The 25595-nt window shown below is 35.6% G+C and overlaps 1 protein-coding gene across 1 annotated transcript in view; it reads left to right on the top strand.

The window, feature by feature from the left end:
• The window catches only part of SNX3 (sorting nexin 3), a 40495-nt gene that overhangs the window by 13658 nt on the left and 1242 nt on the right, over positions 1-25595 (top strand). The window contains exons 2-3 of the mRNA XM_019735072.2: positions 17779-17874; positions 24628-24752. Of these exons, the coding sequence (XP_019590631.1) occupies positions 17779-17874; positions 24628-24752 (221 nt within the window). The remainder of the gene's footprint in view (positions 1-17778; positions 17875-24627; positions 24753-25595) is intronic.

Below are 25595 nucleotides of genomic sequence, written 5' to 3'. Positions count from 1 at the left end.
TAAATTGGACATGAATTCATATTCCAGTTTTGCCTTATCTATTAATTGAGTATCCTTGGGCAATTAACCCTTACGAATCTGTTGTCCATTCTAAAGAATTCACTTTTAATCTGTTTTTGTGTTTGAATCTTTATTGTGTCTCTTGTAGACAGAGTATAATGGGATCTTCTTTTTTTTATCCAGTCTCACAATCTCTGCTTTTTGATTGCAGTGTTTAATCTCCTCATATTTAATGAAATTACTGGTATGATGAGTTTATTTCTGCCATTTTGATACTTATTTTCTGTCTCATATTTTTGTTTCTCTGTTCCTTCTTTACTGCTCCTTGTGTTAAATATTTTCTAGTGTACCATTTTAATTCCTGAGACCTCTAAACTTTTTAAAAATTATTACTAGTGTTTGATCTAGGAATTACAGTATGCCTCATCTTTCACATTGTACTTCTGATTAATACTAAATTCCTCAAAATATAGAAACTTTGCTCCAGTGTCACTCCATTTTCTCCCCGCTTTGTGCTATTATCATTATGTGTATTATACACCTTTATGTGTTATAAGGGCAACAGTACAGTTTTATAATTGTTTTATGCAGTTGTCTTTTTAATCAACTAATAGAAGAACAGAGAAAAATGTATTTATAGTGTCTTACGTGTTTACCTAAGTAAGTACCTTTACTGCTGTACTTTATTTCTTCATGTGGATCGCAGTTACCATCTGGTGTCATTTCTTTTCAGTGTGAAGGGCTTTCTTGTTGTATTTCCATTAAGCAGATCTGCTTACTATGAATTCTTTCTGTCTTTGTTCATCCAAAAATGTCTTATTCAATCTTTATTTTTGAAGGATAGTTTTGCTAGGTGTATTAGTTTTCTATTTCCTAATGCTGTATTAAAAATTACCATGAATGTAGCACCTTAAAATATTACCTCATCACTGTCTCTTAAGTCAAAAGTCGGCATGGTTTAACTGAGCCCTTTGCTCACGTCTCACAAGGCCTACAATCAAGAGGTTGGCTAAGGTTGTAGCCTCATCTGAGGCTTGGGATTCTTTCCAGGCTCACATGGTGGTTGGTGGAATTCATTTTCTTGCATCAGTAGAACTTACAGTGGCCTTCCTCTTCAAGGCCAGTGGGAAAATCTCTTTGATTTCAGGGGAACTAAAGTCCTCTTTTAAGGGGCTCACCTGATTTAAGTCAAGCCCAGCCAAAAAATAATCTCCCTTGTGATAAACTCAAAGTTAACTGATTAGGGACTTTAATTCCATCTGCAAAATCCCTCCACTGTTGTCATATATTGTAACCAAATTATGTAAGTAACTTCTGTCATATTCATAGGCCTCACCTACAAATTTTCTGCTTGTCTTTAGCTTTCAGCAGTTTGACCATGTGTGTAGATGTGGATCGCTTTATGTTTCTCCTACTTGGAATTGATTGAGCTGCTTGGATTATAGATTAAAGATTTTAGTCAAATTTGGGAAGCCTTCAGTCATTATTTATTTTTTTCTCTCATTGTGAGACTCCCATTACACGTATGTTGGTATGCTTGATGGAGTCTCACAGGTCTCTGAGGCTTTGTTCATTCCTTTTTCTTTCTGTTCTTCAGAATGGACATTTTCTATTGGTCAGTCTTCAAGTTTGCTGATTCTTTTGTCTTTGAGCTCAAATGTCCCGTTGAGCCCCTACAGCTAATTTTTCATTTCCATTATTGTACTTTTCAACTCCAGAATCCCAGTTTAGTTCATTATCTCTTTTTGTTGAGATTCTCTTTTTGTTGAGATTCTCTATTCACTGAGTCATTGTCATCATACTTTCTTTGAATTCTTTAAGCGTGGTTTCCTTTAGTTCTTTGATAGCTGCTGTGAAACCCTTGTTAGCTAAGTCCAATAACTGAACCTCCTCAGATATAGTTTCCATTGACTGTTTTGTTTCCCATGTATGGGTTATACTTTCCTATTTCTTTGTGTGTTTCATAATTTTTTTGTTCAGTTGAACGTCTTAGATAATATATTTTAGATGATAACTTAGAGACTCTTGAGTTAGATCACTTTTACGCCCCTCCTCTCCAGAAGAATGTTGCTGTATCTTTTTTTTTTTTTTTTTTTAAGGAATTGTCTGTATTAAGTCTGTGGTGGGCAGTTGCTGAAATCTGATCTTTTGTTTGTTTGTTTGTCTGTTTGTTTGATTTTTCAATTCTTGTTTTAATTTTTTTAAGCCTGGCTTTCTAGGGGTCACCCTTTGACCAGCACAGCTTAGTGGTCAGCCAGTGACTGGTCAGAGGTGCATAAACACCTCGAACCAGTAAGGCTTCTGCCCTTTGCCCTGGATTTGTATGCAGGTTGGGGAATGAATTCAAACTATAGGCAGTTTACAAGTTTGTTCCAGCTTTTGCTTTGTGCCACGTCATCTCATGTCCATAGCTATACTGTATCTGTGAAAGACCTATTAGCCAGTTATGTATAGATAACTAGGGTCCGCGACAGGCTTTCCTGAGCTTGCATACAGCTTTGTGCAAGCACACAGCCTTGTAAACCACCAGGGATAGATGGCAGCACATCAAGGCTTACCACAGCTCTGCCATTCTCTGGATATCCTGCTAAACTTCTGGCAAATCTGTTTGTTTTTTGCCTCAATTATTATTGCAACCTTAGGCTGCTGCTATAATGGCCTTCCTCAATTGTTTGCCACAAAGATCCCTATTGTTCTCAACAATAGCCCTGCATATGGCACTCTGATCCCCCAATTGCAGTGATGGTGCTGGTTGTCAGAATTTGCCTCACGCTGGTAAAATGGCCATCGATGGAGCTGGTGGGGGATGGCTAAACCACCACAGACTTCCACTGTTCTTACCTGAAGTTCAGTAGTTTTTCTTGAATAAACGCTGTTCAATTTGTTATATGTATTTGGCCAACTTTCAGAGTCTGATATGGTGGTTTTGACATGTTTGTGTAGTTTTATCGTATTTTTTGGGAAGAGGCTTTGCCAAGCCTGTCACCCCACCATTCCAGCATCTCCACCCTTTCCTTTTTACGTTACACCTTTATTTTAGGTTCTGTATTTTCAAGAGAGGGGGGTCTTTCTCATGTTATTATGCTTTTAACGTTCAAATGTTTTTGAAAGCCTCTTAACCAAGTGTTACATAGCTCCTTGCACATAGTAGTTGTTGAGATATTTTAATTATTAAATGCTTAGTAGAATTTTTAAGCTTTATTTAGTACCTGCTTTGTATCTGGTACTGTAATCATATTGTGCCTTAAGAGCATGAACTTTGAACTTGAACACGGGTTCGATCTTCTCTCTCTCTGCCTATTAGTAGACATATTACCTTGAGCAAGTTACTTAGTTCCTCTTTTTGAGGTTCTTCAGCCATAAAATGAAACTTAAGACAATTAAATGTGATGTATGACATAGTATTTACCCTACACTAAGTATCCAATAACAATACGTGTGAGGTAATACTAGTTGCTATTTAATTATTGAAATGGCAGTATCTTCATTTTAAAGATGATGCAACTCAGATTTAGCAAAGGGAAGTAATTTCACATGGTTGAACTGTTAATGAGTTCCAGAGAAGGGCTTGAACCCAGGTCTGCTTAACTAATTTATCTGTTTCCTATTGCTTCTAAGAATCAGAAATGGTGTCACAAATTTGTGATTAGCTCCTATTATGTTAAACTTAAATCATACAAAGGAAATACAGAATAAATGAATACATACACACACACTCACACACTTAAACACACTTATGTATTTGCTTGCATTTTTCCCCCCAACAATGTGGCATGTCAGCAAATTTCACCACTAAAAGTGATATAGCAATTGTTTGAACCTTAAGTGTCTCTGAGATACAAGCTTAATGGCTATAACCATGAATGTGAGGGATTTTAAACTCTTCATCTACAAAGTTGGACATCTAAACTTGAAAACTTTTGATACATAATGGTGCAAGCAGCCATAAAAGTAAACTTACAAAGATTTTCTATTAGCTTTTAAAGCCTTTTAGCCTTAAAGGGTGTGCATGCATGTCTATCATAACAGTGCACGCCCCAGTTGTGTACTGTCTTCAGAAACTTCCCCGTGGCATTCCGGTATCCGTAGTTCTCTCCTCACTTACACTGACCTTTCCTGGTCTGTGGCAAGTCTGTTGAGTCAGGGCCCATGTCCATATACTTAGTGCTCATGGTAGAGTCTCAGTTAATGCCTTTTGTGCTGTGGACTTACATTCTAAGTAACATTAATGGCTTATGAGACTTCATAATTAGTATTTATAAATGTCATGACTTAAAATGTCTTGTTTACTGTACTCCAAGTAGGAGGGCTAAAGGTGAAGGATCTGGAGTGATTTCCTTTTCTTACAAACTTCACAACTCAGAGGAGAGGACAAGGAAGGGAAGTATGAAGAGAAGGAGGTGAGACAGAGTACTCAGAAATGAACTTCAACGGTGAGGAAAAGAACCGGAATGCCTTGCTCTCCAACCCCACGTCAAACACTGACTACACCCAACAGTTAAATGTATGCTAGCCAGAAATTTTTTTTAAGTCATACTGACCTAATTATGTGTGTCTTAAACCTTTAATGACAAGTTACAATTCCTCTTATGACCTGTGTTCTCAGGATTCTTAGAGAGTTACTTACCATTTCTAATAAAACAGATTTTATGTTAGTGATTTGAGTACTTGCAGGTTATTAGAACAATAATCACTCTTTGTTGGTAAGAAATAAAGTATTGTAATGGCACTGCTGTCAATATGTGGTGTTTAATATTGGCTAGTTCTTATTATAGCTGGTCATCTGACTAGAAGAGAAAGGAGTCTACTAATATAGGTAGCACTCATGTCTTAGAGAATTAAGACTCATTAAACACCCTTATTCATTCTTTTTATAGTTTTCTAGGTAATATTTCATCGAAGAAACACTTCAGCTTCATTCTTTTATAATATAGGTGACACACTGTTTCATACTATCTATTCTTAGAGAAAGCAACTCAATCTTAAATTGCAACTTTTATTTATTTTTGTTCTTAATTTATTTTTTTTTTAATTGGGGGCAGTGTGTTTCTCCAGGGCCCATCAGCTCCAAGTCGTTGTCCTTCAGTCTAGTTGTGGAGGGCGCTGCTCAGCTCCATGTCCAGTTGCCATTTTCAATTTTAGTTGCAGGGGGTGCAGCCCACCATCCTATGTGGGAATTGAACCGGCAACCTTGTTGTTAAAGAGGTCACGCTCTAACCATCTGAGCCATCCAGAAGCCCCTCCGGAAGCTCAGCGGCAGCTTGTTGTCTTCAGTCTAGTTGTGGAGGGTGCAGCTCACTGGCCCATGTGGGAATCGAACCGGCAGCCCTGTTATTCAGAGCTCGCACTCTAACCAACTGAGCCATTCGGCCGCCCCTGCAACTTTTATTTTTAAACCTTGCCTTTGTTTAGCGTGAGAAAAACTTCAGTTCAGTTCATTTTATCAACTTTTTAAGTTATGGAGGAATACTTCCTTTGCTGAATAATCCAGAATCAATGCACTTATGGATTTTCTGGGAACCTCTGCTACTCAGAATATAGTCAAGAGCTAATCAGCAAAAAAAGTAAACAGCCTAAAGATAACATTTTAAAAAGTCTATATGTACTTTTTAAGTACCACTTTTTATATATGAAATACTATCTTCTCAATCTGCTGCTTGTTTAGCATGATTCTACCAAAGTCAAGTTACTGATACAGTTATCTATTGCTGTGTAATAAACAACCCCAAAAGTTAGTGGCTTAAGATACCGTGTTTCCCTGAAAATAAGATACAGCCAGACCATCAGCTTTAATGCGTCTTTTGGAGCAAAACTTAATATAAGACCTGGTATTTATAGTATATTATTTATATTATATAAGACCCATCTCATATTAAGACCGGGTCTTATATTAAGTTTTGCTCCAAAAGATGCATTAGAGCTGATGGTCCAGCTAGGTTTTATTTTCAGGGAAACATGGAAGCAACAGTTAACATTCACTTTATCCCAATTAAGCGGTTGGTCAGGTCTTAGAAGGAACAGCTTATCTCTGTTCTCGATATCTGCTGGTGCAGCTTGACTGGGCCTGGAGGATTTATTTCCAAGATGACAGTTATATGGCTGGCTGGCAAGTTAGTGCTGGCTACCATCTGGGAGCTCAGCTGGGGCTGTTGATCAGGTGCTGAGTTTTCTTCCGTGTGGATAGCTAGACTTCTAACAGAGTAATGGTGACTGGGTTCCAAGAGGGAATGTTTTAATGAACAAATGTCCCACGAGGACAAGCCCCAATTCACAAATATTTGCCAGTATATACCATTGATGAAAGGCAGTCACAATTGCCAAGCCGATTTGGGAGAGGTTACAGGAAGATAATAGAGGATACAAAAAGAAAGAAACTGAGGACCATGGTTTATTGTAGGCCACCAAACTAATAGCCTACTACAGTTAGGTACGTCTTCAACTTACAGCAAAGTAGCTTCTCTGGAGGACATTTTGAAGCCTTAACGTTCATAGCCTTTGGCCCAGTAATTTCACCTTTGGGGGTTTGTCCTATAGAAAGTATATAAATTCCCTGGCTCTCTATCCAGGTTTCATCTAGCTCTCATCATAGCATTTCCCCCAGAGTCAGATAGCTGGTTGATGGAGGAGTTGGGATAAAAATCAGATTGTCTGGTTCCAGTGCTGTGTGCCTGACCATTGTACTACATCACCTCTCATGTAGGTAATGTCTGTATGCAGTCATGTTAACTATAGCAAGTGAGAAGCAAATATAAGTATATTAAATAAAAATAAAGTTTGTATATATAAAAGACTGAAAGGGTATTATCAAAATGAACATGTACTAGTCTAATTTTTTTTTAATTTTAAGGGTAATTTTTATGAGCCTACCATGCAAACTTAATTCATATATATGTGTTTTGTATCTGTTTTATTTCTTCCCTGATTAATACAAGTTTCTATCCTTTTATCTAAACAGTAAAGGTCTATGATGAATTATGGTTGTAGCTGTCCCCCACTCCCATTTCATGCTGTAAGTATCTCTTGAGGATGGTGATTGTTTTACTTCCCTGTAGTCCGTATGTGCCTGATACTCCCATGTTTCCCCGATAATAAGACCTCGCCGGACAGTCAGCTCGAATGCGTCTTTTGGAGCATAAATTAATATAAGACCCGGTCTTATATAATATAACGCCGGGTCTTATTTTACTATAACTATTTATAATTACTACAAATTAATGTAAGACCGGGTCTTATATTAATTTTTGCTCTAAAAGACGTATTAGAACTGATTTTCCGGCTAGGTCTTATTTTGGGGGAAACACGGTATATGTATAGACGTTTAGAATAACACTGAATAGAGCTTCTTAACTAATCTTCTTTCACTGGTTTCCACATCATAGCTATACTTATAATGACTTTGCATCCCATTTCCAGTTCAGTATTCTCATAGTGTTAGTTCCAAATCACTATCCTTAAGGAGGTAAGATATTGCCCATATCTGTCCCAGCTACACTAGAATCATTTGGTGAGCATACAGATTTCTGCGCCCCCGGTTTTCCATGTAACTCAGTCTTGGGCAGTGGTTCTCGCACCTTAAAATCACTTAAAAATACTGATTTTCAGATTCCACCCCAGACTAATTTGAATGAGATTTTTTAGGAGCTGTGCGGGTGTGGGGGGTTGTTTAAAACTCTGAGGCAATTCTTATGATTAGGGGAAGTTGGGAAGATAAATCATTTTGTACTTTTAAAATTGTTCAAAAAAGGTCCTAGGCTATTAGGCAGTTTTCTTTCAGTAGAAGCCTATAGGATTATGTAAATGTTCATGAACTATTGCGAGCAAATTTTTCTTTACAGTAGAATTACTGTTGCACAAGTCCATTAAAGGTTGCTCGTTGAAAGCCTTGTGCGAGCTCGCAAGTGAGCCTTGCTGCCAATTCACAAATGAAGAGTATGGACAAAGGAGGAACAATATATGGAATTACTTGGTTTATGCATTAAACCAGTCTGGATAATTTCTTCTCTACTGTTTTGGAAATTACACCATAAAGGATACTTCTTTTAAAATAACGGGAAATTGTATCACTGGAAAGCCATGTCCTTATTTTTTTTTTAAAAAAAGAAAGAAACTAAACTAAATACCTTGGCTTAGTGACAATCTACATTTCAAAGGTTCACCAGACTAAAAGCTTATTCTTCACTTAAATGACTTCTCCCCAGACATATTTAGAGTTCATCTAGGTTATAAACCATATCTCCCGTTATTCATGCTGTTCCAGATTGGGTAAAACAAGTATCAAAAGTACTGAAGGGAGAGGTAATAGCTTAAGCACTTCTCAGCTTATCCTTTATCTCTAGATGTAGATATTTGGAGAAATGCAACCGTTTAATGAGAACTGTAGTGGGGCATCCATTTACATCTCTTAGGATTGGTTGAATAGAGTATGGTCTATTGAGTATACTTTTGATGTCGTTGCCAGTCTCTTTTTTCAAATGTACACGTGACACTATCTGAAGAAATACTAGAAACACCTAGTAAACATTTTTCTAATATCTATTGTTAAGCTATATTCAGGTGATCACATTTTGAGGCTTAGTTTTCTGCTTGGCTATCAGTGATAATCAGGTTACATATAGGGTATCTGTGAGCTGCTGACTTTAATAGGTCAGCCTGTGTAAGTGTGTAAGACCCAGCTTTTTGGAGACCAGTAATGTGGCCGTTTCCTCTGCTTAGACGTGAAGGGAGCACTTGTTTTAGAGCTCTGTACCATGGTTTCAAAAGTCTGTTCTTTAGTATATAATGTCCATTTGGATTCCTGATGATTTTACCCCATGTGATTAGTATTATTTTGTGGGAAATGGCAGGTTTCTCTTTTATATAAATAGCAGTTTAAGAGTATCAGGCATACAGACATCTCATAACATTTCATCTCTTTGGAGTTTTGTTTCTGGTACATTATTAGAACAAATGAACAGCAACAAAATAATATTGAACAGTCTCTTCAGGTTTTTAGTCTTGTTCTTTTCTAGTTTTCTGAATGTCCCAGGTATCTTACGTAATCAGTCAGCCACCTTTTCATGAGGTACACAAAATAACAATCTCCTCTTGCAATTTTAAAGGCAAGATGCACAGAAGGTGCAAGTTGCCCTGAATTTCTCCTAGGGCCAGTACAGATATCCATGGCTCCATTGTAGCACAGTAGACTATAAATCCTCTTCTAATTCTGTTTACTAAATCAACAAATTGTGGCCATAATGTACTTACACATCTGCGTGTTCACAGTGTATTTGGCAGAGAGGAGGGTTTTCCTGCAATAAGCCAGCCTCTCTCCTAATGGTTCAAGTCAGGCCAATAACTTCACCTAAAAATACGATTCTCCAAGAAGCAGAATTCTTCCTGGGCTTTGACAGTTCTGTAAGTTTTAAATTCAGCTGGGTAAATTCCAAATGACACTAAATTTTATTATGAAGGGCAAGTGCAAGAATAAGAAAAACTTACTATAAAGAGGAAGAAAAGGTAACTGTACGTTGGAGAAATCTGGCTAACTTGGCCTTAACCGAATGATCCAATAATAGGACCCACTTCCATGTGCCTTCTGATGGGACGCACTGAGACGGCTTCAACATTTCTGCTATTAGGAACATTCCTGTCAAAAGTGCATGACGTGAAAGTGGTCATGAGGAAACAGACAAACTCAGATTCATAATATACCTCAGATACATGGCCTGCGCTCTTTAAAATTGTCATCGTCTTGAATGGCTAAAAGGCAGGAGGTCTGTTCTAAATTGAAGGAGACTAAAGATATAACCAGGGAAGTTCTTGATTCTTAATGGGATTCTTTCTGGTTTTTAAAAACTTCTACAGGTTACTATTGGGACAACCGTTAAAATTTGAATATGGACTGTACATCAAATTTAAATGTCCTATATTTGGTCGTCGTTTTGTTATACAAGAGAATGTCCTTAGAGAATGCACACTGAAGTACTTAGTGGTAAAGGGTCATGATATCTGCTATTTATTCTCAAATGGTCCAGCAAAAATAACCGTAGATTTACAAAACAACTGTAACAAGAATAACAATTGCTTAAACGTATAGGGAGATTATTACAATACTAAAACTTTTTGCTAAGTTTTAAGAAGACACAAAATGGATAATGTAAGAAAAACATAACTTTGACTTATTGTGCAATTATTGTGTGCCAGGTAAAATTCTAAGTGTGTTTATATGTGTTACCTTGTTTCATCACAACAACTGTATGAGATAGGATTATAAGAACATGGCCTCCCAGCATTACGAATCTTATTTATTTTCAAGATAATTATCCTTTGTATGATTTTCCAAATAGTAGAAAAGAATTCATCTAGGTTAATTTAACTTCTAAATCATCTGTTTTGATATAGTTTCACTATTATTCCCAGTTTATAGATAAGCAAATTGAGAAACAGAGAGATTAACTTGCCTAAGTCACATAGCTAAGTGGCATTGCTGGGATTTGAACCTACACAGAGACTGAGCTCTTAACCACTATCCTAATACAGAATATTACAAAGTGTACACTTTTATACTGAATGAATCTGTGAGATTTGAAGATAAGAATGAGAAAGTGAGTAGGGTTACTGATTGTGATTTTCTTCTCCCATAGAAGGAATACTATGACTATGTGTCAAATGTTTTGTAAAACAATATATTAAAATTAATCTCCAATTTGATTAAAGTCTCCCATTTCTTTAATTGAAACATTGAATGTTTTTCATTTATATTTTCTCTTTTGTTTTTCTGTTCTCTATTTCATTTATTTCTATAATGGTCTTTATTATTTCCTTCTATGTCTTTTGTATTTAACTTGTTCTTTTTCTAGTGTCCTAAGGTGGAAGGTTAGGTTATTCATTTGAGATACTTCTCATTTTTTAATGTGGATGTTTACAGCTATAAATTTCCCTCTAACACTGCTTTAAAGCCTTGTTGTATGATCTTTTGAACCAGTCAGATGTGGTATGGTAAGTTTCAAAACTTATGCATAAGTCATCTGGGGAACTTTTTCTTAAAGGGACCATTCCCCTAGAGGCTGATTTTGCTGATCTGAGGTAGGTAGGCCTCAGGACTGTTTCTTTTTTTTTTTTCCAAGTCTACGCAGATTACTACCATTTGAAAACTTGTTGAGCTGTACCCTTAATGTATTTGTGCAGGTTCTATATTTGTGTTATACTTCCACTTAAATTGTTGTAAGCTACCCAGGTAACAATTCTGCAGCTTATCAGGCTGAAGGACCACCATAGTCTTTGATTTCAGTAGCAGAGGTAGGATGTGGAGGAGAGATTTGGGACTGACTTTTTTTGCTCTGACTTTTTAGCATGTGTCCCATATTTAGATGTTATTTTTAAAGCTTCTTTTAGTAGCAGATGTGAACATTCTTGTATTCTCAGCTTCTGCCTCCCTTGACAATCTTTCTTTATAGTTTTCCAAAGAAATTTTAAATCATGGTAACAAATTAACTAGTGTTTGGCTTATCATGATTAACAAAGGTGTATTTTGAATGTGGAATAAAATAGTTTTTATTGAATTTATGGATTCCAGGTAACCAACTCAAGTTTTTGAAGAGCAGAGAACTATAATTTTCTGCTTCTTAAATGTTAGTTTGGGCCATAGCCCTGATAGAGCTTTAAATTGTTAATATTGGATTTCTTAAATGGATGCCATGAGAGTAGTTGACGTAAACATTTATAGGAGCCTCTACATTTGCTTCATTATTTGCAGAACTTTTGTGGACAATGCAAAATAATGCAAACATTATTTGCAGAACTGAGCAAAATTGAAAAGTCTAAAATAGACCAAGGTTACTCAAACTCACCTTCAGCATTTACTTATAATAAATACGTACACAAATAGATGAACGCTGTGCCTTAGTTTAGGGTTCTAGCCTGATGATAGACTTCAGTTTTCCTTGTCTCTGATCTTGCCTATCTCGGGTCATTGTTCCTACAAATAAAATATTTCCTACAAATGTTACTTCATACAAATGGCTGACTTGGACACTTTTACGTGTTAGGTAAAATGAACAGTAGCTAGGAAGAAAGTAATGGCTTCTAGTTTATGCTCAGCGTGAGCAACTAAGGTAACTTTTCTTAAAATTGAGGGGAAATGTGAACATCAGAATGAGAGAATACTAAATCTTGCCTATTAAATTTGAGAAGTTTTAGTCATCTTAAAGTAAGGTAACCTTATTTAGTCTGATTTACATTTAATTTCAGAATTCAGTACTTTATTTCTCTCTAGATAACTATAAACATTTTAAATGATGTCCAAAGTAAGATCTTTAAGGGATTTCTGCTATAATTTGCCTCCTTAGTCTGACTCTCGTCTGTACTCTTCAAGTAGATCAATCTTAGAACGAGCTAGAACCAACTTTTTTTTATTTGAGATATCATTGACATACAACATTATATTAGTTTCAGGTGTGCAGCATAATTATTGATAATTGTATACATTGTGAAATGATCACAATAAGTCTCATGAACACCTCACTGTGCACAGTTAGAAAAAAAATATTTTTTTGTAGTGAGCATAGGACCAAACTGTTCCTAATGCTCACCTGTTCACACAGCTAATCTCTCCAATTCTGTGGCTTCTACTTCCATGGTATCTTCTCTCTTCTGTTGTTTTTTTTTTTTTTTTTCTTTTGTGTCAAAGATATTTTTCTGTTTAGATTTGTTTATTAATTCCTGGTGCTTATAGGTAGATACCATAGCCATACAGGGCACAATTTAACCTTTTCGGTTTTCTCACTATGTCCTATGATTTGAATATATAAGACTAACTTCCTAAAAATATTTGTTTCCTCTCTCCATGTAGTTCACACTATTTCATATTCTCATCTGTCTTCCTATAGTATGGCTGACTCCACGTGTTAAAAGAATACAGGCCAAATCAATTCTTTTATGCTTTCTTTTAAATTATTATTATTATACAGATGGTATCATACTATATATATTGTTCTAAAACTTCTTATACTTAACATATCTCCAACGGGCTTCCTGATCAGTCTGTGGCTGAGTTATATTTTATAAAAGCTGTATAAAGTTTCTTTTTTTTTTTTTCTATTTTTTTTTTTTTTTTTTTTTTTGAGATTTTTATTGGGGAAGGGGAATGGGACTTTATTCTTTATTGGGGAACAGTGTTTACTTCCAGGCCTGTTTTCCAAGTCAAATTGTTGTCCTTTCAATCTTAGTTGTGGAGGGCGCAGCTCAGCTCCAGGTCCAGTTGCCATTTTCTAGTTGCAGGGGGCGCAGCCCACCATCCCTTGCGGGAGTTGAGGAATCGAACTGGCAACGTTGTGGTTGAGAGGATGCTCTCCAACCAACTGAGCCATCCGGGAGCTCAGCGGCAGCTCAGCTCAAGGTGCCGTGTTCAATTTTAGTTGCAGGGGGCACTGCCCACCATCCCTTGCGGGACTCAAGTTGTTGAACCGGCAACCTTGTGGTTGAGAGCCCACTGGCCCATGTGGGAATTGAACCGGCAGCCTTCAGAGTTAGGAGCACGGAGCTCTAACCGCCTGAGCCACTGGGCCGGCCCCTAAAGTTTCATTTTATGTTTGAACAGTTTTATTAGGTTTTTGGTTTTTTTGTTTGTTTGCTATTACATAAACAATGCTAATGTAAACTGTGCACCAATATCTTTTTGAATGTATGGAAATATTTGTAGGGTTAATTCCTAGTGGAATTGTTGGCTCAAAAGATACGTGCTTTTAAAGGAGTGACATGGGGAATATAGTCAATAATATTATTAGGTTGGTGCAAAAGTAATTGCAGTTTAAAAGGTTAATAATTGCAAAAACCCCAATTACTTTTGCACCAATCTAATATAATACCTATGTATGGTGTCAGATGGATACTAGACCTATAGGGGTGATCACTTCATAAGGTATGTCCGTGTCTAATCACTATGTTGTACACATAAAACTAATATAGCATTTTATACTGTAATTAAAAAATAAATTTAAGAAAAGTGATGGATGTCACCAAAATGCCCTCCTTAAAGGTTGTACCAGGTTTTCCTTACTATTAGCAGGCTTTTTAGATGGCTCTACCCTCACTGTTACTGGCTATTAAAATTTAATACTTGCCTGTCTGATAATTGAAAATGGGACCTTACTGTTTTAACTCGCATATTTGTGAGTGAAGTTGGATGGTTTTGGCCATTAGTTTTTCTGGATTCTGCCTGTTTTGTCAGGTTATTCAACTTTATCTTTCATTGGTTTCTGAGTTATTTACCTTTAATAAAATTATCCTTTGGTTTTATGTTGCAGATTATTTGTCTATAATTTGTTCTTGGTCTTTCAACATTGTTTTTATGGTGTATGGTATTTTTAACCACATAGATTTAACTTTTTATATGCTTATCTTCTAACCTCTCCAATATACTGTAAGCTTCATGAAGGTCAGGGCAGCATCTTATTCCTCATTATATTCCCCATCTTATGTAGCAGTACACCCTATTATAGGTGCTTCCAAACTAATAATTGAATCACAAAACTAGGGAAAAATTATTATCCTTACTCTTGTCTCTTTAAAAACTCGAAATAGAGTATTTTATAAGGGTTAAATAAGTTGAAAGTGACCTATCATAAGAGTTTGTAATCAACAGTGATAGTTCAGTGGCTTAAACAAAAAATCTCAGCATTTTTCATTTGCATTTTGATCAAATTGAATTGAAAGCCCTTGTGGTGATCAGGAAGATTTTAGCAGGCAAACTTGCTAAATGTAATGAGCAAATAATATTAAGAATTACTTGATGTGACTTTATCAAAACTTGATCGCAGTCTTCATAAAGAGAAATCATAGCCAGCTGAGAAAACTAAACAAAAGAATTTTCTTTAACTCTGATCCTTTTTTTAATGTATAATCTATCAAACTATTAGCTAATCATAGAAAGGATTGGATTTTTTCCCCTCCCACTCTCCTTCTATTAAACTGAATCAGATATAATCATGATTGTGTCAAAAGTTCAAAAGGGAAAATGGAAGGTAAAATGAGCTGAATTGGCACTCTTCCCTCAACATTGTACCTGTAAGCTTGATATGTTGTTTCAGAGATTAACTTTATAGACTTCCGTACCCAGAAGTATGAAAATTCTTAGGGAACTCTTTTCACAAGCTTGATCTTAACATATTGAATAAAGAGAGCAGCTAATCCTCTTTGTAAAGTAATTTGAGAGGAGGGAATTCAAAATGTAAAATCTCACCTGCAGAAAACAATTCTGTAAAGGCCTTTCTATCTTTAGACACTTACAAAGACTTAATATTTTAATGCGGAAGGGTGAACTTGGTTAAAAAGCCAATGGATGAAATTAGAGAGAAATAATCCAGTGCTTTCTTTCTGGGAATTATCATCCTACTCTCCAGGGGACCTAATTTTATTCCCTGTGGGAAATGAGAGTACCTCTCTGTACAGCAAGCCAGCATCTCTAAATATAAGCTTGACTTTTAGTATAATAAGAGTCTTGTTAGGTGCAATTTGCTCTTAGTCATTAATACAATGAACAAATGTTGTGGTTACCTGGGAAAGAAAATTCAAGTGCTTTTAAACCTCTTGTGAGATTCGGTTTCATGCTTGAAACCTATACAGTGTTATGCCCAATAGCATCTGTAGAAGAATCCAAGCTATAAGGTATACAACATGGAGAAGTTAATACACTTTGGAAAAAATTTAGACCACTAAAAAATGAGTTTAAGGTCCCGAATAAAAAGCTTTTCTTTAACTAAAGGACAATTACTAGTGGCAGTAAGTTTAACAAATGATTGGAATTTTCTTGTGAGTAGATTTTACATAATGATGATGTCCCTATATCCAAAATAGGAAACCAATCTTTCCTTCTGGTGGCACTTAATTTTTTTCTTTTCATCTGTAAAGCAGTTTGCAGTTCTACAGGTGCAAAGACTGAATTAAGGACCAAATATAATCTGAGTATATACAATTGACACTTGAACAACATAGGGATTGGGTGGGGTGCCAGCCCCCCCCCACACAGTTGAAAATCCACATGTAACTTTTGACTCCCCCAAAACATAACTACTGATAGCTTACTGTTGGCTGGAAGCTTACCAAAAACAAAGTCTATTAACACATATTTTGTGTTATATGTATTATATGCTGTAGTCTTACAATAAAGTAAGCTAGAGAAAAGAAAATGTTACTAAGAAAATCATAAGGAAGAGAAAATACATTTACAGTACTGTACTGTATCGATACAGTAAGTGCATGTCATCTGTTTACAAGATGAATCGTCTGTCAGCACCTGCCTCATTATTGTCTTACATGATACAAAACACTGTAGATGTTATATGTATTACTCACACTGGACATCAAAAATGAAAAGATACTGTGAAAATTTCATATTTATTTACAGGTGTGATTCATGCATTGATAATGAAGCAGCAGCAAATGATTGCTTTATGGTAGCCTAGTGTAATTGAAACAGCAGGAGGTGGCTACAAAATTATTACAGTAGTATAGTATGTACTACAGTTAACTTTTTGCAGTTATGATTTAATCTTTTACATTTCTTTAGACAGCCAGTGGCACCATGTGTGGTCCATAAGTGTGTGTGTAAGTTTTGATAAGTTTTAATTTTTTATAATAGATTCATACATATCTTAGGGTAGTAAATGATAAAATAGACTACTATCTACATACATTTTATGCATTCATGACATACATAACTTCCTAATTTTTTTTGGTATTTCTAGGCTACATGGTTTTTCCGTGAGTATTTTTCAAATTGTCGCAAATCTCAAAATTTTTCAGTATATTTATTGAAAAAAATCTGCTTGTAAGTAGACCTGCGCGGTTCATACCCATGTTCAGGGGTTAACTGTAGTATTAGGTAGCATTTTCAGTATGCTATGGCATTAACCGTTAGGTCATTTCTGTCTCCTACAAACTTTGTAATATTACGTGTGTTTTACAATCTATTCTCAATAAAATTGTAATGGTAAACAGCTTCTGCTAATTGTCCTTAATCATAAACCATTTTTAATTGGATTCAGAAGTATATTTTCTCTTTTTTTAGGGATCAGTAAAAGATAATGGAAATATTTCCTGTTACTTTAACTTCAGAAATTAACAGAAATGATCTTTGCAATCTTGTAAAGGACAGTCTCTGAAAGTTTTCTTCCATTCCTGTGTAACCTCAAAGTACTGGGCATTATGTTTTCCGTTCTTACACTTGCCTTCAGCCTATAAAGCTCTGAATCTATGAACCTGATGTAAAGTGTATGACTCCTAATTTCCTACGAGTGGTTAAGGGTGATTTTCTGGTATTTTTAAAGAAGACCATTAAAAATAATCCTTTATTCATTTCATTATGCAACATCTAATCTAGTCATAATAACAAAATATTTTATATTTCAAAGTAGTTCAGGTCTCTTTCCCGTATGAGCATTACATACTAAAGTGCTATCTAAACTGGATAGCAATTAGAGCTAGCTTTATCTTCACCCCTTTCAGTTGATGCTTTTACACCTCGCTGAAATAGAAAAAAATGACCTTTATTTATATAACTAACCTCGGGCATAATGACATATATGCAAACATGCATTTTGGAAGTTGTACTCGAGTGTAAATAACATACTATTTTAACAGCTAAGTTTTATTTTGTTGGAGGTAAAATGGCTCCTCAATAAATTTATGATTTTATTAAGGTAACCAGGCTTGCTGTATTATTAATTTGACATATAGATCCCCTCCCTTTTTTTGAAGTCCATGTAATATGCTTCAATTTAGGAATGACTTTTTTTCTTGCAGACAAATCTGCCTATTTTCAAGCTGAAGGAATCTACTGTTAGAAGAAGATACAGTGACTTTGAATGGCTACGAAGTGAATTAGAAAGAGAGAGCAAGGTAAGAATTATTTGTAATGGAACTTTAAAACAAAACATTCCAAATCTCAATATTGAATACTTCTCTGGAAAGTTATCTTGAATAGGTAAAAGAAAATATGATTTCTTTTTCAAATAGTTCAGTGTCATTTCATGAGAGATGGAGGAAGTCTCTAATTTTTCCTCAGAACTGGCTTCCTTCTCTTGGCTACTTTAATGGCCCAATTGATGCCTTTGCTGACCCACTTGGATAATACTCCTTAGAACTTCCTTGCCGTTCCTTCCTTCTTTTCCCTCATCTTCCTATTCCACCTTCCCCCTTCACACCCCTGACAAGTTTCTCTTCCCCAGTACATCTCAGATGTCAATGTATTTCCAGCGGTTTTTACTGACTCATCATAAATACATTTTGTCATCACCATACATGTCATCAACATAAATACATTTTGTCTAATCCAGTACTTACCGTACTGTGTGTGATACGTGCTGATATTCTACAGGTTAGCTTTTTAAATGATTGCCATGAGCTACTAATGGGTTGCTACCTGCAATTTGAAAACACTGTTACACACATTGGTAGGAATTGTCTTCTCTTAGAAGAAAATTTGGTGGTTTTGGCTGCAAAATAAATTAGAGCATGGTATCACACTAATACCCCTTATTTCAGTCCCCTGTCACAATTACATCAAAGGGCATGGTATGCTCAGAATGATGAAAAGTTACTTTGTGACTAGAGTATAGTAGGAAAGAAGTGGATATGATAGGAGCCCTGAAGTAGGTTAAGGCTTGCGTGTGCTTATTTCTGAAACATAATAAGCTAGAAATGGAAGGAAAATTCCTTAAGCAGATAAATGTGGCTGGATATAAGAGCAACATATACAAATCACAGCATTCCGTCAAAAATATAAAGGGAAAATAATTTTACTCATAAAACTTAACGAATAAAATGAGAACTATAAGACCCATATAAAGAAAAGTTTAAAACGTCACTGAATGACAAAAGAAGACCTTAAATAGAAATAACTACATTCCTGTTTTGGCATATTCACTTTTGAAGATTCATTTACTCTGTAAACATTTAAGAGCTCATTCTTTGTGTTCTATGAGTTACAGATAGAGCTGTGAACAAATTAACATCCTCACTTTTATGGTGCTTACATTCTGCTGGGCAAGTTGGGGTGGTGGTGAAGGGAAGGCAGAAAAAATAAATACGTAGTATATCAGATGATAATGTGCTCTTAAAAAAAAAAGGAAAGAGAAAGAAAAATCTAATTAAACTAAGTGCCAGGAGAGCTACTCTCTTATTGGATGGTCAAGGGAAGGCCTCACTTAGAGGTGGTGTTTTAGCAGTAGACCTAGGAAATAAGGTAAGACCTCCTAGCTTATTTATAAATTCATAAAATTCTAATAGAGATATTATGGAGGTCTTTATAAACTTGCAGATTTATATATGAGCTTTAGAATCAAGAAAGCTCAAGAATAGCCAGAAATTTTCAACATGTATTGAGCACTTGCAGACATGAGAACATACCTTAAGACTGTAGTAATTAAAATAATGTAGTATTACTTTAGGGATGGGCAAATAGATTAGTGAAATGTAATAGAATTTAGAAGCTGACCCATGTGTTTATTAGAAATTTAGCTCATAACAAAAACAACATTGTTGATCAGTGGGGAAAGGAATTCATATTCAGTAAATTGGGTTGAAACATTTGGCTATCTATTTGGGAATAAAGATTTATAACTCATTGTATGTATTTTATATATATTCAGAAGACCTACAAGGTGTTATCAAACAATATGGTGAATGCTCAAATTTAAAAAAAAAATTATTACAGTAAAAGACACATTGCTGTTAATCCCCCTAAAAATACTCCCTCGGATGGCCTGGTGGCTCAGGTGGTTGGAGCTCCATGCTCCTAACGCCGAAGGCTGCCAGTTCAATTCCCACATGGACCAGTGCCAGATGCTTTTATAAGCAAAGTCAAAATGACCATGAAAGGTAAATGTTTTGAATTGATTCAGGGCACTGAGGCAGCCACGACAGCGCAACCAAAAGCACTCACGAAAGAGGACTTCCAGAACTGTTCCAGAAAGTGGCAAAAGTGATGGGATAAGTGTGTTTGAAGTGAGAGGGAGTGTTTTGAGGGGGATTAATGGCAATGTGTCTTTTACTGTAATAAATTTTTTAAATTCAAACATTCACCATATTTTTTAATCACACCTCGTAAATGTACAAAACAAGTTAGGAAAGTTTTGGGTTACAAAGAAGATATTTTTTTATGGCTATAAGAAAGAAATGTCTTTTTTCCCAGCTTTATTGAGATAGAATTGACAAATAACATTTTATAAGCTTAAGGTATACAACATGATGATTTGATAATATGTATAGTGAAATAATTACCACAAGGTTAGCTAATACATCCATCACGTCACACAGTTACATTCGGGGTGGGGGGGTATGAGAACATTTAAGATCTACTCTCTTAGCAATTTTTAAGTATACATTATAGTATTGTTAACTCTTGTGATTGCTGTACATTAGATCCCCAGAACTTACTTATCTTATAACTAGAAGTTTATACCCTTTGACCATCATCTTTTTCCCCATCCCCACCCCCTGGCCCTGGTAACTGCTGCTGCTGCTACTGCTACTACTACTCTGCTTCTGAGTTCAACTTCTTTAAATTCTACATATAAGTGAGATGATACAGTATTCGCCTTTCTCTGTCTGACTTACGGGAGAAGTGTCTTGATAGGCTTTGGGCTTTGCTTACCGTAGTACAGGGCACGTTGCAGTGTTTAATAAACGTTTGGTGATTGTGTAGGTCACTTTTTTTAAATAGCAGCTATATTGACATAATTCACATGCCATACAGTTCACCCAATTAAACTGTGCAATTCAGTGGTTTGTAGTATATTTACAAAGTTGTGCAGCCATCACTATGGTCAATTTTAGAATATTTTTATCATTCCGTAAAAGAAACCCCAAACCTCTCAGTAGTCACTACCAGTTTCTCCCCCAACCTCTCCTCATCCAGCCCTAGATAACCGTTAATATGATGTCTCTATGGATTTGCCTGTTCTGGACATGTCATGTAAATATAATAGAAGCATAGAAAATGTGGTCTTTTTTTGTCTGGCTTCTTTCACCGAGCATGTTTTCAAGGTTCATCCTGATGTAACATTAATCAATACTTCATTTCTTTGTATTGCCAAATAATATTAACTACATTTTATTCAGTTCATCAGTTGATGGACAGTTGCGTTGTTTCTACTTTTTGCTATTACAGTTAATGCTGCTATGAACATTTGTGTACAGGTTTTTTCCTGGACATATGTTTTCAGTTCTCTTAGGTATATAGTACATACCGTGTTTCCCCCAAAAGAAGACCTAGCCGGACAATCAGCTCTAATGCGTCTTCTGGAACAAAAATTAATGTAAGACCTGGTCTTATACTAAAATAAGGTCTTAGACTAAAATAAGACCGGGTCTTATATTAATTTTTGCTCCAAAAAACGCATTAGAGCTGATTGGGGGAAACCCGGTACCTAGGAGTGGATTTACTTGGTCACATGAGAACTCTGTTGAACCTTTTGAGGAACTGCCAGACTGTTTTCCAAAGCAGCTGTATCATTTTTACATTTCCAAGATGTGTGAGGGTTCCACTTTTTCTCCACATTTTCACCAACACTTATAATCCATCTTTATTACAGCCTTCCCAGGGTGTGTGAAGATGTGGTATCTTATCATGGTTTTGATTTTCATTTCCCTGATGGCTAATGATGTTGATCATTTTTTTTCCTGTACTTATCAGTCATTCATATATCTTCTTTGGAGAAATTTTTTTTCAGATCCTTTGCCCATTTAATTGAGTGTTTTGTCTTCTTGTTATTGATTTGTATCTAGAATATACAAAGACTCTTACAAGTTCCTTACCAGTTACATGATTTGAAAAACTTCTCCCATTCTGTGGCTTGATTTTCACTTTCATGATGGTGTCCTGTGAAGCACAGTACTTCACTATTAATATCTTGGGAGTTTAACCTGTATGAATGAAAATTGTACTTTTATTACAGGATTGCTAAGAACAATTAAATTATTTTGTTTATATATTAGTAATTTTAACTGTTATACTAGGCCGGAAAGTAGTTGACATTTACTGTGTTTATTGGTCATGATGGTGAAATCTTTTAGCTTTTATTTTAGTATACTTTGCCTTTCAATATATTATGCTAGCCAAATATCCTCCTGTCAACTTCTTACCCAACAAGCACACACATATCTTCAGATTCATGACTTATAAATTGGTGTAAGAATTCTAACTAGGTCTTTTCAGATTGTTTAAGCAAAAATAATTTGATGTTGAAAAGGATCTTTGGAATCTTAGCTGAACAAGCCACTGGTGATATTTATGTATCTTTAATCCTGTTGCCCACAACCTCACCATCCATTTCAGTGACTATTTTGAATATTATGTTAGCAAAAATGTTATCTACTATGTATCTACGTAGTAATCTTTAACCTTTTTTGCTAAATTCTCTGAATTAATTGTAGTCATTTATTTAATGAACTGGTTCTAGATTCCTTTTTTTATGATAGCTTTATAGACAGAGATGTTCTTCCCTGTCCGTCAGGCAGTTCTGCTGGAACTCAGTCAGTCGTCACGACCCCTGCTTCTCAGTTGTAAGGTTCTGCAGGTTTGGACTCTCAACTTCACAAATGCTAACTTAGTGGACAGAGTCAAAAATGCTACAGCAAACTTACAGAGACAGGTCTTTAGATGTCTTAATCTTGGTCATCTGGGGAGAGTAGCTCTAGAAAGGAGTTAGAAAGTTTATATTGGGCATTTGGTTTTGTAGAGGTTTTTTGCTGTTACTTTGTTTTTGGCTGTTTCTGTATGAAGTTGTGTTGCTCTTTTCCCTTTTGACCCTGTTGAATTATTGTTTTAGGATAACTCCTACTTATACAAACTCTGAATCAAGGGTTTGAAGTTTTACTTCTTTTAGAATATGTATAATTTGAATACTGGTGTTTACTATTTATATTTCTCCTTGTTTGAATTGTTTGCTTTACACCATTTTCTCTGTTTTGGTGCAAGATTAGCTAAGTGCCTGGTTGTTTAACACATATTTGAGCTTCTGTTATATGCCCAGCTTTTATTGAAAGAACCATAAGAAGCCTAAGAGAGGGTCTGATTTGAAAGTGTTAATAGGCTAGATTGGTGGTTCTCCACAGGGGCAGTTTTGTCCCCCAAGAGACATTTGACAATGTTGGAGACGTTTTTAATTGTCATAACTAGGGGTGCTCTAGTGTTATCTAGTGGGTAGAGGCCTGGGGTGCTGTTAAGTATTCTACGGTGTATAACAAACCCCCCACCCACCCAAATATAAAGAACTATATGGTTCAAAATGTTAGTAGGGCCATGGCTGAGAAACCCTAGGATAGAGAAACCATACTAACCTGTGAAATAGATAGCTAGGTGCTGTTTAATTCACCATATTTGAATTTGTTGTAATAATTCCCAGAAGAGAGATATCAGTATATGAGGTATGATCAAAAACATGGTGAATGTTTAAATTAAAAAAAAAATTATTACAGTAAAAGACACATTGCTGTTAATCCCCCTCAAAATACTCCCCCTCTCTTTGAACACACTTATCCCATAGTTCTTGCCACTTACTGAAGCAGGTCTGGAAGTCCTGTTTCGTGAGTGTCTTTACTTCACCCTCCGTCGTGACAATGCTCCATGTCACATATCCTTTCTGGTATATGGCAATTTCTGTCAAATAAACACATTAGGGTGTGTCCTCATCCACCTTATCCACCGGATCTGGCACCATACGCCTTCTGGCTCTTCCCCAAAGTCAAAGTGATTCAGGACATCGAGGCAGCCATGACAGCACAACTAAAGACACTCACAAAAGAGAACTTCCAGAACTGTTTCAGAAAGTGGCAAGAACAATGGAATAAGTGTGTTCGAAGTGAGGGGGAGTATTTTGACAGAAACTAATGGCGATCTTATTTTGACAGGAATTAAGTGTCTTTTACTGTAATAAATTTTTTAAATTTAAACATTCACCATATTTTTGATCACACAAGTTGATCCTTTGAGATGTTCCTATAGTGTGGGAAGGAAGAAATGACAGATCTTTGGGGAAAGATAGAATAGTGGATTTGGGAGAAAGTTAACATGTTTCTTAGCCTAGGAAATAGAAGAGTGACGACAAGTAGTTGATTATTTTGTCATCACCTCAGACAAAAGTAGGAAGGACTATATGCAGATGGTATGAGGTGGAAGAAATTGATCACAGGATTTTTATCTTCCCATGTCAGAGCATTGTTAATACTTTTATTTCTTCATTTAATTGAGAGTCGATTTTGATCTCCACAGTTTCTGTTGTAGTCAAGCATTGTCTTCTTCAATTGGCATCAAAACTGAGGGGCATAGTTGCCTTTATTTCAATATTGCTTGAATGTTTTTTTTGTATACTTGTGCTTTGCTAAGAAGTCCAGGAAAAATGATAATTAAGCTATGGGCCCTGCCATTGAAGAGCTTTGTACTAATGGGCTAGTCTGCATTTGGTTATCTTGCCTCCAAAACATTAGTTTTTCAGTATGCTTTTTACTAATTCCCTTTTATATTTAGACAAGCTTGATTGACAGTGGTTTGGCTCGCACAGTGAGGATATACTTTGTCTTCATGTTGTGCTCTGTAAATATTCACAGCCCAGTCACCATGTTCAAGAACTTTCTTTGCTTATGTTGTTTTAGGTTGTAGTTCCCCCGCTCCCTGGGAAAGCATTTTTGCGTCAACTTCCTTTTAGAGGCGATGATGGAATATTTGATGACAATTTTATTGAAGAAAGGAAGCAAGGGCTGGAGCAGTTTATAAACAAGTAAGTGCTTTCTGTCTCTCGGGGTTTTCTGAGACAGTTAACCTTATGTGACTACTAATAATTTAGATATTAGGTTAAACTGTAATGTTGCTTTTTCTTTTGGTCGTTGCCGAACTTTTTGTATCATTTAAACAAAATAAAAGTATATAACAAGTTGAATATCATGTGATAAATATTAACGCGCTTGAGTGATTGAAGTGTTGACCTAAGTTTTTGTTTTTCTTGGTTAATTTATGCAAATTACATTTAAAATTACAGCATTTAAAAAATACAGTTTTATTTATGATTCTTTCTGATTTAAGGTATGTTCTAGTATGAACATCAAAACTTAAACACTTCAAATCATTTTGTTTGATTGCAGATGGAGGTATTATCAGCTTGTCATATAAAGGTGCACATTTAAAATTTTCATGGCAAACTGTTCCTTTGGAAATGTAAGAAGACTTAGGGTTGTTTATCTTTTCCTTTAGAAACTCTTAAACTCAAAGCAAAATTTTGAGCTTTAAATTTTATTCTCATTTGAAATATAGCCATTTTTTTAAAGTTAAATAGGGAGAGTTACGCCAGGAAAGGGTTCACTATAATTGTGGATTGGCCTTAAGTTCGACCAAATAAGGTCAAATCCTAGAGAATATTGGTTGTGAGCTATTTATTAGAAGCACTTTAGTTTTTATCTAGTGGTTTAAAGATCTGTGAGTGGTAAGTAAACAGAAAGGAGAATTATACAAAGCCTTTAACTTTCAGTTATCTTCTGTAGTACATAACCTTCATTGTTTTTTTATGAACATACTTTCCTTTTGGAGAAGGCAATGCTAGATTACATGTTTTTAAATTCTGAGATAG

The sequence above is a fragment of the Rhinolophus sinicus genome, linkage group LG05 (genome assembly GCF_036562045.2).
Source record: "Rhinolophus sinicus isolate RSC01 linkage group LG05, ASM3656204v1, whole genome shotgun sequence".
Taxonomy (NCBI): Eukaryota; Metazoa; Chordata; class Mammalia; order Chiroptera; family Rhinolophidae; genus Rhinolophus; species Rhinolophus sinicus.
The sequence above is the reverse complement of the archived record's forward strand: the minus strand, read 5'-3'. Positions and strand labels throughout refer to the sequence as shown.